Source organism: Haliotis rufescens, unplaced genomic scaffold (assembly GCF_023055435.1).
Source record: "Haliotis rufescens isolate VD_foot unplaced genomic scaffold, xgHalRufe1.0.p SCAF_6, whole genome shotgun sequence".
Taxonomy (NCBI): Eukaryota; Metazoa; Mollusca; class Gastropoda; order Lepetellida; family Haliotidae; genus Haliotis; species Haliotis rufescens.
Genome location: NW_025964334.1, coordinates 27870674 through 27885654, shown reverse-complemented (window position 1 = coordinate 27885654; position 14981 = coordinate 27870674). Strand labels below are relative to the sequence as shown.

Genomic DNA, 14981 nt, shown 5'->3' with positions numbered 1-14981 from the left:
AATCCTTTATTGACCCTTGAATGAGTGAGTTGGGTTTAACGCCGCTTTTAACAGTATTCCAGTTATATCGCGGCGTGTCAGCTTAATGTGGGAGGAAAGCCCAACTTTTTCTGATGCAGGTCTCCGACGTTTACCACTTCGGTGAAACCCACGAGCACGGGTATGGTGCTGACAAACCTATAGAAACATAATCGGGGCGAACCAGGATCCGAACCCACAATCATAGGTTTCCGGTGTGCCCAAGGGACGCAACTCTGCACAGCGAATCGCGGCGCCTTAGGCGACTGGGCCACCCGTGCCCCCGGAGAATATATATGAAGTATAACGTATGAAATTTCAACCCTTCATAGAAACTTCACTGAAGTTTTGGTTTGGTTTGTTTGTTGTTTAACGCCGCACTCAGCAATATCCCAGTATTTGATGGCGGTCTGTAAATAATCGAGTCGGGACCAGTCAATCCAGTGATTGACATCATGAGCATCGACCCACGCAATTGGGATACGATGACACGCATCAACCGATCCCGTTAGTCGCCTCCAACGACAAAGCCAAGTCGCCATTTACGGCAAGCATGGGTTGCCGAAGACGTATTCCAGCCCGGATCTTCACGGGTCGCATTTTGGAGCAAACAAGACCAAGTTGGAGATGGTGTGGGGTTGTTAGAATAGCTCATTAACAGAGTTTTAGGTATGTAGTGTTGGACAATTTGAAGCAGTATTAAGCATATGACAGTTTAGCATACACCAGAACCATTTCTGAGCATGCCCGACCTCATTAACGGGAAGGTATATACAATCAAGTTGTTACTTCTGGTGCAAATATCATTAAGGTAAACATCATCGTTAAGTTTTGATCACGTGGCTACAATCCGGGTAAGAATCGACAGTCAGGTGATTAGTTCGAGCACAGGAGTCCGTATCTAAAAATAGACGCCCTCATGCATATTCATGACCATCTCCACACCCGTAATGAATATGCATGAGGGCGTCTATTTTTAGACTATTTACGGACTCCTGTGGTTCGAGTGAAGTATGTGATTCCGTAATTCAGATGAAAACCCACTCAAAACAAAATTGCAAATTGAGCCTCGTCCCCATATATATACAAAATGATTGATGACAAATAAACTCAAAAGTAATTTCAAAATATGTGCATGCCGTCATTTCCTGGTCATTATAGACTAGGCTAACGCTTGGTCCCTGAAAATACATTATTTTGATGCAAACTGGAGCCCCAGTGAAATGGGAGATTCTAGAGTAATCACCTTTGGAAAATCTACACTTGCTTCATAAGGACTTTAGCATCAGAGTAAGATATGGGCAGAAGGGATAATGTCATGGTTCATGGATTGTGAGACAAGCTACCAAGCCATGAGCTCTTCACGTGTGTGAAAAGATACTGTCCATTAACTAGTACACGAATCTCCCGATACATCATGTGTGAAGATATCCCGGTCTGATTGGTTGTTCGCGTAGCACGCCACCTAGCGGTGAAGATATGCGGTTTCAGTGTAGCAGATGACGTGAAAGGTTGAGCAGACCAAGAAGAGAAAATCTTACTTTAGATCACATTTCAACAATATGTCGTCCATCGGCCTTCGGCGATCTTTCCTGTCACTGCGGGTGAGCATATATTATAAACATCAACGATGTCATTGAACTTAATTACTTATCCAGAGACAAGGGCACATTTTGAACACGTGCAAACTGCAGTCAAGAGGCATTGTTGTTTACATTGTACGCACGACCATCAGAGAGTGGTTTGAGCAAGGGAAGATTGTTTTTGTCATTCGGTACATAATTCAAACATCATCATCCGTGAGCCGAATTGTATACATCAGTTTAATGTACACATCATCAACGTTAAAATAATCCTAATAATGAATAAAATCATCCTAATAATGAATAAAATCGACCAGTATGGGTTGGGGGAGAGGTAGTCAATAATTCCGAATTATTGTTAGACAAAGCAATATTGTAACGTTGTTATATATTATATATATGTGTTAACAGATGGCTTGCCATAATACTACACAGTGACTATTATTCTTAGATGGTGCTTTTTTCCCCTCAAATGTTAATATGTTACTTGTTACCATATGTCTATAACAGTGATTAAACCTGAGATTTTTTCAGTTGTACTTACAAATGTAACTTGGAATTGTGTCTCATAATTACAAATAAAGACACATGTGAAGACCCAGATTTGAATTGGTCTTCCACAACCAATAGTTATCGTAATAGGCGACTAACAAATCAGGTGGTCAGGCTCGCTGACTTAATTGAGCCATATCATCGTATACCAACTGCGAATTAACATTGATGCTCATGATGTTAATCACTTGATTTTCTTGTTCAGACACGATTATTTACAGACAGGTATCACATAGCTGGAATATTGCTGAGTGCAATGTTAAACAACAAGCAAAAACCACAAATAAAGAATGTATAATGATGGTAATACAACATTACGGCTGAAAATATTGTTATTTATGGATATTTGTGTTTAAAGTTGAGAATAAACTTATTTAATCTAATTCAGCAGGGGTACTTGAAAATTACTGTTACAATTTGTTTTTAGTGTTACAATATCGAAGTGGTAAATTCAGTATCTCTTGGGGTAACCTAGTGGTTACAGCACCACAATGAAGTCCCGGGTTGGATTCGGCACACTGAACTCCATTTCTGTGTCCTGTGTACGTAATATTACTGGACTATTTCTTAAAACATTTTGAAGCAATATTCACTCACTCTGCTGTTACTGTTCCAGTCTACTTGTCTGGAATTGAAGGCTGATTGTCCAGTTGTTTTGTGGTACAATGTGTTTCAACTGTATTGCAATTTGTACCCATTTCTATAGTCCGTCTCCCAGCCCCTAGAGAAACAAAATTAAAAAGGAGTCCTTCTCAAGTCTAGAATGATTTGGCATGTCTAGATTGCCTCAGCTCTTGGCCTGAAATTAAGGATTATTCTGGGCTCCATTTTGATTTGATTTTTTTTATTTTGTAGATATATATTTTTAAATAAGATAACTTTATTTAGGGGGCTAAATGTCAGTCTACCATTTCTGTAATACGCAGTGGTTTAGACTGGAGATTTCTCTTGCTTTACATATTGCAAAACAAAATTGGTAAACAATTTAATCATTTGCACATCTTGAGTGAAGTGAGTTTGAATGTTGTTTAATACATGCTCAAACAGTTTGTTAACAGCGTAATACTTCACTAGAACTTATGACAGGCACTGGGAGCAAGTAGCACACCAATTTTGTAAGCTAACATGAGGTTGGCACCCCTAATGAAAACAAAGCAAGTTGTGCAAAGGCTTCTTTCCACGATCAGTGATGGCTTTTGAAACTGCCAGTACTGGTGGACTGGCAACTCAAAAAAGTGACCAGTCCCCTCTAATTTTTGTCAGTCCCAACTTTCAACAAATAAAAAAACGTAAAAATTACCTGGTTTTAATTCCCTCAACATCATATTCAATGCAATGAAGTCATCTCTGAAGTAACTTAGTTAGATTTACTTGTCATTCACACAAAGTTCTGTCACAATTCTCTCTTCTTTTTCAATATTTCGAGACTAAGTCACTACAAATATATACTTAAATGTTATTTCCTTGCACTAGAAATAGACAAGGGGAACCCTAGGCAAACTGACTTCGTTTGAAAAATATACTTATATCAATATCGCCAATGTTTTGTTCCACAAAGATTTGTAATGTACTTTATTTGCCGGTCCACAGGGACTGGCAGTCACATGAATTACCGGTCCAAGCCCAATTTTACCGGTAGAAAACTGGTAATTACCAGTAAACGGGAACACTGACTATTATGACGTCACATTGTTCACATTGTGACATGACATGGCGTCACACATGTATTCAGAGAAGCGCCAAATAGCAAGCTCTCTGTCTTCAAAGGTTGAAATACATTCAGTCTGTAGATTTCTATCATGTTTTCTGTAAGATGTGTATTGCCACACATCCTTTGAATATTGTAGGAACAGAAACTTTGCATTTTGTAGCCTATGATTTTACATATAATTATTTAAATATGCCTAACAACATTGACTGTTAAAGAAGTAATATTCTAAAAATATTACCTTCCACGGTTTTGTGGCCGTCTAATCCGCTGTTACAATCAGAGGGGGCTTATTGTGATTTGAAACCTCTGATTGACCAATCAAAATCAAGTATTTACCAAATGGTAGAATTCCTATTATATATGCTAGCAGAAGCTTGTGAAGATCTGGGTTGGAATTGGTCTTCAGCAACCTATGTTTGCCGTAAAAGGTGACTGTGCTTGTCGTAAGAGGCTACTAACTGGATCAGGTTGTCTGGCTCGCTGACTTGGTTGATGCATTTCATTGTATCCCAATTGCGTGGATCGATGCTCATGTTGTCAGTCAGTGGATTGTCTTGTCCAGACTCGATTTTTGACAGACCGTATCATATAGCTGGAATATTGCTGAGTGTGGCGTTAAACAAAAAACAAAAAATGCAAGAATTTCAATATTAGATATCCAGAATATAAAATAATTATGAAAACGCCTTCTTTATCAGCAGTGAGATAAGATTTAGTTTAACACATCCATTACTGTTGAGCTGGAGTGGGATATATGCCGATTTTTACCAGGGACTATTCCTCCAGTCTTCTCAGATTTAGGGACAATTCACAGTGCCCTACCGGCATAGCTTTCGGACAAGCCTGTCATTGGCTACTTTGTATACAATATTAATGGTACTTAGTGATATGGTTTGTCCATAAACAAAGTTAGTTGGCACAAGTGGCAGTGTCAAATCTTTACTTTCTGGGCTTGCTTTAGGACAAGCGTGTTGCTGGCTACTTTGTATACAATCTAAAGTGTATTTAGTGATATGGTCTGTTCGTAAACAAGGTCAAGTCTGGTGACGAGCATGATAGTCCAAAGGTCGGATACATTTATCCCAGTTAGTGTCATGCTGATGATTGAGCTATGTTCCCTCTTGAAAATTTCCATCACTTGTTGCCCTCACTGACAAATGTGCTGGCCTGCTGGGCAGATGCCAGTAAACATGATGAATCAAGTCCATGTAGAATCAAGATAAAAACTGACCAGTGGTAAAATTAGAAGTCAGTTAATAGTAGGACCGACATTGATGGAATATTTTCAGTATGAATGCATAGACAGATTGATCTAGAAGTTGATTGGCGTTTAATATAGTGGGTAATCATAACATTTTATGACGGAACTGTGCCAACACAAAAATTACTTTTCCCAATTCGAAGTAAATGTGTCAACTTAGAATTTGATGGTCCTGAAGAATTTATTTTATATTGTGTGGAACACAGCTTTCACTCACTCACACACTTACTTTATTTAATGGTTTAACTACATCATTGTACATTGTCCAACTATTTGTGAGGTTGCAACATCATGTGATTAATGAGGTGTATCTGTTACAGTCAATGTGTAACATGTGGTTCACTTAGGCAATTTACAAAATACCTAAATATTTCAATCATTTTACAAGTTCAAAACAGCTTTAAAAAAATCACAATAGACTAATTATGCTAGGAATAAAAGCCACAAAAATAATACAATATACATTGACTTTTGTTGTCTTATCAATCCTATCATTTTTAGTCACTGAGAGACTACATCCAACTATTTGAAAAATGATTGAATTTGTAAATTGCCTTTGTGAACATTTTAGTCATTTTAAACATCAATACTCATGTTAATAACTGATGATGAAATTGACATCAACTGTGCACAAACTAGACTGACATTTAGACCCAGAAATCTTATGTAAAAATATATATCTACAAAATAAAAATCAGAAAAATCCAAAAGGAGCCCAGAACAATTCTAAATTCCCTGAACTGGGGCAATCTAGACTTGCCCATTTTTCCAAGACTTGACTCCTTGTTATCCCCCGCCGCGCGAAAGCGCGAAGCGGGGGATATAGTATTCACGACCGTCCGTCTGTCCGTCCGTCCGTACGTCCGTCCGTACGTCCCACCTGTTTGTTGCCGCGATATCTCAAGAACTAAACACTGGATTGTCTTCATATTTGGAACTATGGTGTATATACAGACTCCGCAGACACCAGTCGGTTTTGGTGACCTTGATCCCATTTTCAAGGTCACAGCAGACAAATCTGCTTTTAGAGTTGGAAAACGGTGTTGCCGCGATATCTCAAGAACTAAACCCTGGATTGTCTTCATATTTGGAACTATGGTGTATATACAGACTCCGCAGACACCAGTCGGTTTTGGTGACCTTGATCCCATTTTCAAGGTCACAGCAGACAAATCTGCTTTTAGAGTTGGAAAACGGTGTTGCCGCGATATCTCAAGAACTAAACACTGGATTGTCTTCATATTTGGAACTATGGTGTATATACAGACACCGCAGACACCAGTCGGTTTTGGTGACCTTGACCCCATTTTCAAGGTCACAGCAGGCAAATCTGCTTTTGGAGTTAGAAAACGGTGTTGCCGCGATATCTCAAGAACTAATCGCTGGATTGTCTTCATATTTGGAACTATAGTGTATATACAGACACCGCATACACCTGTCAGATTTGGTGACCTTGACCCCATTTTCGAGGTCACAGCAGGCAAATCTGTTTTTGGAGTTGGAAAACGGTGTTGCCACAATATCTCAAGAACTAATCGCTGGATTGTCTTCATATTTGGTACTATGGTGTATATGGCGGGGGATATTTCGTCACTCTGTGACAAATACTTGTTTACTTTGTTATCTGGGAGACAGATGATGCACGAACCTGTACACATGGTTAATTGCAGTCTTTGACTTCAGCCACTTATCTGAAGCCCAAGTCTTGTAACATTTTGTTAGGTCTAGTGGTTGGTTGGTTTGTTGTTTAACGCCGCACTCAGCAATATTCAAGCTATATTACGGTGGTCTGTAAATAATTGAGCCTGGACCAGACAATCCAGTGATTAATATCATGAACATCGATTCACGCAACTGGGATTGATGATATGCATCAACCAAGTCAGTGAGCCTGACCACCCGATCCCGTTAGTCATTTCTTACGACAAGCATGGTCACCTTTTACGGCAAGCATGGGTTACTGAAGAGCTATTCTACCCCGGAATTTTCAGGGGTCTTGTAATAGTCTAAAAATAACATTAAAATCTACAGAAAATAATGCTTTTGGTCCAGTTCTGGCTGTAGATTGAAACGGTTTTTGGCCCAGATTGTATGTAAAGTGGTCTACTATTTGTTATCTAATTTGGGTCAGGAACTAACATTGACCTTGTCAGCCAGATGAATTCTTACTTGACAAAGTGTTGACAGGCAGATAAATATGATAACATACCAAGGTAGATAAAGTCATATAATTCACCATTGTGCTGAAGCGGAATGTGTGCCACTTAGTATAATCCATTGTTATTATAAACATGTATCTCTGATAAGATAATAGATGACAGTTGCTATATGCATCCACAGCTGAGTCGTACAAAGGTAAATAAATAATGGATTCATGACTTCAGGGTTTTCAAGAATAAAAGATGGCAAATTTTGTCTTGATTAATAGATAAATATGATACTTCCTAGAAAGGACCCCACACTACCCATGAATGGATCTGTAAAATATTAATAAATTAAGTGGTTTTTTTTCGGTTACCTTCATACATTGTTTCAGTTGCAGGACTAGGGAGGTTTTATGTAGCATACGGAAATAAGCTTAATATAAGTTCCAGTGAGCTAATAACCAGTATGTTGTTGTCTTGTTAAACAAACAGGGTTCAGTATTTTGGGGGCAGAGGTTTATCTAGGATTCCAAATTTGGCAGGCAGTTGGGAGAAAAAATGTTATTTTGTTCAACATGTTCAAAATTGGTGTTTTTTAAACAACTTATTTTGTGAAGTGATTTTTCTCTAACATTAATGTAAGGGTTTCAATATTGAGAGCCATCAGTTTGTGTATTGCATTCCTAATAGTGAAACCGAGTCACTTCGTTTTTTCCTTATTTTATTGTTTGAAGTTGGTTGGTTATGTGAATGTTTGAGACAATTATCAGGTGGCAGATTAGATTATCACATCCCTACTCTGGTAATATTTAATTGCAGCTGACCAAAAACTGACTTCAGTTACTAATGGGTTCTGGATATTTCTGACACACCAAGTCAGACGCTTTGGAAGTAGTGGAGAAATTATGAGAATCTATTGATTCTACTTTTGGGATCAACAGATTCGAGTGATTTCTCCAACTTCAACCATGTTATGGTTGATGTATGATTTCTCTGATTTTACATGATGACGTAAAGTTTTACATGTTAAAATGCATGTTCAGAATAGCCAGTGAATTCCTGCTCAGAATCTACTGCACCAAGAAGGGTGTGATGTTATCATAATGTTTAAGCGGGAGTTAATCCATTTTATACCTGCTGGTACAGCTAAACACTCTACTCACAGAAAGTCAACTGTGATCTCAGTCAAACTTACAGTGTTGTACTTGTCAGTGTTTCTGTTTGACCCCATTAAGTTCTAATAGGACAGGTAACTCTGAAGGTATTGAATCTTCAGTATCACAGTTAATCATTAGTATTGACAAAGCCCTTAGAGTTAGACCATGTTCATGGCGATTTAGTGAATACCAGATTCTAAACTATCCTTTCATGCTTATTGATATTTTTAAGTGGCATTTTAGAAGCTGTACTACAGTAGTATCAATGAGGACAGAGTTGACATACAGATTTGTTTGTCTTTCAATGCGACATTTAGAACAAGTCCACTTGTCCTTCCTTCATTAACGTCTGTTTGTTTGTTGTTTAAAACTACACTCAGCACTATTCCAGCTTTATGATGGCGGTCTGTAAATAATTGAATCTGGACCAGACAATCCATTGATTGAAATCAGGAGCATCGATTTTCACAATTGGGATATGATGACAGGCTTCAACCAAGTCACTGAGTCTGACCTACCGATCCTATTAGTCACATCTTACAACAAGCACAGTCACCTCTTACAAGAAGCATGGTTGCTGAAGACTAATTCTAACCTGAATCTTCAGGGGTCTTGATAAACGTACTAGCACCTGTGCAGAAGTGTCAACTAGCTACTGACACCTGTATTTTAGTCTGATGCAAAATTGATTATTAACAGGTCACTGTCATGTAGCTGGAATATTGCTTTGAGGCATGGTTATTGTGATGATCAGTAATGGTCCTGATACAGATTTTCAACACTAGTCAGTAGTTTCTTGTATATATTCTTTATTTGCTACTTTGTTGCAGATGTCCCCTTTCATCCAATGTGTTCGCCTCACATCAAGTGCTCCTGTGACAGACTCTGTCAAGTTTGCATCCAACCTTGAACTTCGCAGCATCCGTGGTAATGAAACACTCTCAAGGTCAAGGCCACTAGTAGTCCTTGTTGGTTGGATGAATGCAAAGAAGCGTCATCTTGATAAATACGGAAATCTATATATAAGTAAAGGATTTGACGTATTGAGTGTTCAGGTTCCTCCAAGCAAGGTGATCCAGCCCAAGAAGGCTCAGGTCGTCATGCAGGAGGTGATCAATATTCTGGACGACAGCAGCAGACGTGATAAGCCACTCATGATCCACGGTTTCTCTGTGGGGGGATATCTCTATGGCGAGATGCTGGTCACATTGAGGGACCAGGCGTCTAGGTACACAAGTATTCGAGATAGACTTCTGGGTCAGATTTTTGACAGCCCTGTTGACTTTGCAGGTGTTCCGCGAGGTTTTGCTAATGTCCTTGGCTTTAACTCTTTTTCTCGAGCACTCATTAAGTCATCAATTGAGGGATACCTGAAATTATTCAAAGAAACAAGTACCAAACATTATATCAAGTCTTCTGAAGCATTCCATGATAACGAGATGCTTCTCCCATCTTTGCTGCTGTACTCGCGAGCTGATCCAATTGGCGTGGCAAAGGATATCGAAGTGGTAGCAAGGAAGTGGGCCAGTAAGGGAATCCCAGTCCACCTAAAATGCTGGGAGAACTCACCTCATGTAAGCCATTTCCACCGACACCCTGACGAGTATGTCGAAGCGATCCTGGCATTCTTAGAAGAAATCGGAATCTCGGCTCCGGAGAGCCAGGAACATGTAGTTCAGGCGAAGAAAGAAAGGATACCCTGAATGTATTGCCATATTTTGTTTATTTATTTATGTAACTTTCCAGACAATCAACATATTTCATAGCATCATGGCAAGAGTGGTCTCCCTTTCATACACGTTTTCCACTCGGAGGCCATATATTGTTTCCTATTGTGTGTGAATTAGACATGTTAAAGTGTAATTAGTTATATTTGTTTGAGAAACATTGTGAAGATGATACAGCATACAGGGATGTATAAGGGGGCTTTATCAAGGGACGTTTGGAAATAAACTTTGGGAAAGATTTGCCATAATTCTAGTAAAATATGACTAAAAAACATCATAAAGGCCACAGTAAATAATTAGATTTTGGTTCTATTTTTTAGAAATGTGAAGAACGAAGCCTTGTATTTCATATATTGAGGATTGCTAATTAATCTGTCCATTGCTGCTAATTAATCTCTTCATTATGCAGATTAACAATCTGTGCAAAGAACTTTTGAGTCTACTTGCCCAAGCTTAATTTCAATAGAGGTCAGTGGTAGTACAGTGTATATGGAATATTATTAGCTAAGCTTAGACCAAAGAGCATTTTACTTGACTCAGGCTTCGGACAAGTGTCACAGACTAGTTTAATTGATAAAACATGATGACTGTTTGTTGGGAGGACATATGTAGTTTATGTCATCAAAGGAATATATATACTATATATAGCAATCGTCGAAAGGTTTGTCGGGACAATAGAATGATGTGTGGTTGGAATGAAATCTTATAATCAGTTTATAATAACCTTGCAAAGTTGTTTGAAGATTACAATGATTGACTTTAGTAATTAAAACTGAGGTCTCTTACTATATTTATCAAAACGGGACAGGAACCCACTTGTCAAAATAATCTGCGAAGCAAAAGCAGAGGTACAGGTTGCCGACGTGTTAAAATCAAATCTTTACTCTGATGGCAATCAATGATATGGGTTTTTGTCTGGTAAAAGAATCTGTTTTTAATATTGTTAGTGCTTTGAACAACAATTGGTATCAGTTTTCTGTCATCAAAAGTTATCTGTTCTTGTCTTAATGCCATGGTTACTGATGAAGTAATTTTTCTGGATTTTGAGGACAAGATTACAGATTGATGACAAAATAATTTGTAAAACAGGACTTTGAAGAGACAGTTTTATTTTTTCATTGTGTTTATTGTCATCGAGGGGGCCCAGTCATCTGAGGCACAGCAATTCTCTGAGCAGAGTTGCATACCTTAGCACGCCAGAAACCAATGATTGTCAAATTCAGTTTTATAGGTTTGTCTGGACTACACCTGTGCTCATGGGTTACACGAAAATTGTAAACATCGGCATCAAGTAGGTTTTCCTCCCACATTTAGCTGACAAGCCATGATATTTATAACTGGAATTAAACCCAATGCACTCACTCATTCACTCACTGATTGTTGTAAAAAGCACTTATTTATCATGTTAATGAACACCCAGGGTTCAAAGTAAGGGTACATTGTTGAATATTGCAGAGGCACTCCTCAATGCTTGTGTTAAAATTAGATCAAAACGTTGGCTTTAAAGTTTTATAATGTTTTCTGTCATGCCAATTATATTTTTAAAGGTATTCATGAATTTTGAATATCTGTTGCGAGCACTGTTAGACGACATTACTATTGCACAGAGGATATTGTGTTGTTAGTCCTGTCATCATGGTAAGACGTCAATGGTTTGTATACACTGTGTTCCTCCATAACCAATATGCTGCTGTGTAGTCATGGCAGTTGCTACTTTTAACCATTATGGTTTCAGTTAGAAGTGCTCAGACCAATGAGCGCTCAGATTACATCCGTGATATTTTTTAAATTATTTTTGACACCTCTAGTTGGCTCTGTTCTACTCACTGCTTTAATATCAGGTGTATAACAGGTTTGTAAACAAATTTAGATATTATTGGGTATTATCCAAACTAGTCATGATTTGATTGTACATTTATACATTACCAGCATTTCTTGTCCATAATTCTTGTCCCCATACTCGTAATGGAGTCGTTCATGTTTGTTTATGGAAACTCAGGAATTTGTTTTACATTCGGTCTCAAATTTGAGAGATGCTTTCATGGTTTTCAAAACTTTTTGAAAGTTGAAATATGAGAATTACCTGTTTATGTAAATTTTTAGCACAATTTTTAATTGCTACATGCCTCCATAATTTTTATTTAGTGTACCCTACTTTTGTATTTTGCATTAGCTTGCCTTGAGAGACGAAGTAGTACAGTAGATGTGGTGGAGGGCTTTAACAGATGATTGTCTACAGGCAAATGGTATTGTTGTGTTAGTATTATGTTTTTATCACCTTGGTGACTATACTATTTGATTTCATTTTCTTTCATATCAATATCACTTTAGCTCCCATGTTCTGCATTACTAAGATAAAAGTTTAGAAATATTGCATATCTCTTGGAATTATCATTTTTAGATCACCTGACCTGAAATTCAGTGAGCTTATGGCATGGCCTGTTTGTCTGATGTCCATTGTGCGATGTGCGTCATCGTGGTAAACGTCTCCTCAGAAAACACTGGTTCATTGAAGCTGAAACTTAACATATGACGTCCCTATTTGTTTTAGAACTTCGAATCCAATTTAAATATTTCCACCACAGAAGCCATGTTGAAGATCCTGTTAACTGCTATGAATCGGACAATTATAAAAAATATAAATAAAACAATAATGTTATGACAAATTGTACACATGTTGTTAGTAGTTTGGCTCAACATATATTGTCCATATTTTTGCAATATTTTTACCTTGTCGCACCATTCTCTTAAATTCTCTAAAATGTATTTTTGGCTGTGTAAACTTTTTCTCTTATGAAGCCAGATTGAGGGAGCTGTACTTGGGCATGTATACAATGTGATCATATATTTTTTTTATTTCCTTAGATTTTGGTGTTACTTATTTGTATTTAAGCAGACTGTCAAAGCTGACAGCTGCATTTTTTAAGATTCCATCTTTGTTGACGTTTTTAACTGTTGACTCCATATCCAGGTGAGCTACAGTATCACTATTTTCCTTTCTAATTGTTGTGTCAAACAGCTCCTTGACCCCTTTTATCAACCACAGTGAATTCAATATAAAATTTGCTATTGTTCGTTTTAAAATATTGTTTTCATGGTTTCCTCTGAAACTAATTACGGTGTCCATTATGTATACTCTTGGGCTGTTGGGTGTTGTTACAAGCCTGTTATATTGTGTTTGCTTATTAAATGTGTTGACAGTTTGTGTTATGACCTTTTACAGTGAGGGGCAATGACAGAATCTGGAATACACAGGAAGATTTCAGATATATCAGGAAGCAATAGGAAATAAATGAATTGATGTGAATTAAAAGTTTCCAAAAGACTTCTTGAAATAATATAGTTTTAGATATATAAACAAACCAACATACATTTAAAGACATAATTAAAGTTGCCATAAACACAGTACTTGAAAACTGCAACTTTTGTGATATTACATGTATTTAGATAAATATACGTAATCTCAAGCTTTGGCCTCCCGGCTTTCATCAGGTACACTCTGTGGTTCATCATGACATCTGTGTAAGATCATAGCACTAAACCAATGGATATATCTATTAAAGGCTGGAGGCCGGAAGGAATATTATTTCGGTTTCATTTTTTGGGTAAACAAAACGATTCATTGATCAGACCTAATAGTGCATGGGTAAAGACATGTGTACCGGAACTGTCAGTCACATGCTATGGTAAGGACTGTAATTCAATATTTAACAGTGTGTTTCAGTTCTTAGAACAATATTTTAGGGGGTTTGGGCAAGTTTTTGTGAGAAGTCTTTTTATCTGTACTGAGATATGAAAATGATCAAATGAATATTTCATGTGATGTCTCATTTTGAAGTTGCTGATTAATTCTAATCAGATCGACTTGAGCCTTGTCTGATAAAGAAAGTTTGTACATGTTTATGGAAATGTGTGTCATCACATCTTATTGTCACTGAGGAATAAAGCATGATTTTAAAAAAAGATGTTCATTATTTTTCTGAAATCTGTTTTTTAATCATTATTCCATGTTGTTTATTTCATAACAGGGGACTTTTAGATATTTAATGAAACTGGAATTTGTAAATGACAAAAAATGCACATCAAGATGGAATTCATTTTTAGCTCACCTGAATTTTCAAGTTGGCATGTTCATAAGTAAATTGTCAATTCTCTGTTCTGTATGCCCCTTCCTCTGCCAGCTCTTATGTATTCATTTATATTTTCAACACCTGAAATTATAATGTATACATAGTTGAAACTCGCAACTCGAAACTCGTAAGTTATGGTGTCTCCTAATATTCTTGAAGAATCCAGATCCAGTAGCGGCCACTGTAGCCATGTTCAAAATATTACTTGTGCCCATTACTCAAACACTTCTCCATGTAGCAGAATGAAAGTGTATTTCCATTGAGATTCTGGTATGCAGAATAACAATACAATTTTGGTGTGTTTTGATTTTTGATGCTCTTGTCGACCACACAGTTTTGTTTCATTTTCAGCATCTCCTTTGAAAACTCTGGATTTATGAAGCTGGGATTTGTAATGTTCCCATTAATGATATCCCTTAAATAGGCCCGCACAAGTTCTAAACATGGATACCATGGCAGCCAATTGTAAATGTCATTTTTTTAGTTTATGAAATTGTTATATGCAAAAATTGTGGTAAACTATGTCTAGTAACACCTTATATTTTGTGTATTATGAGATTTGGCACAAATCCACCTTTGAGTCTCAACTCTTTATCAACCTGTGATGTTATGTACATGCAGTAAGAATATGTATGAAACTCCTGTTACTTTTTTTAAATCTTCTGATTCACCCTTGAATGACCTTTCTGATCTATCTG

The 14981-nt window shown here is 37.4% G+C and overlaps 1 protein-coding gene across 1 annotated transcript; it reads left to right on the top strand.

Moving 5' to 3' along the window:
* The first annotated feature begins 1213 nt into the window (after positions 1-1213).
* Positions 1214-14118, top strand: LOC124141091 (transmembrane protein 53-like). The gene is made up of 2 exons (XM_046508989.2): positions 1214-1622; positions 9257-14118. Exons 1-2 carry the CDS (start codon positions 1581-1583, stop codon positions 10127-10129), a joined length of 915 nt encoding a protein of 304 aa, XP_046364945.1. The 5' UTR covers positions 1214-1580; the 3' UTR covers positions 10130-14118.
* Positions 14119-14981: the final 863 nt, after the last annotated feature.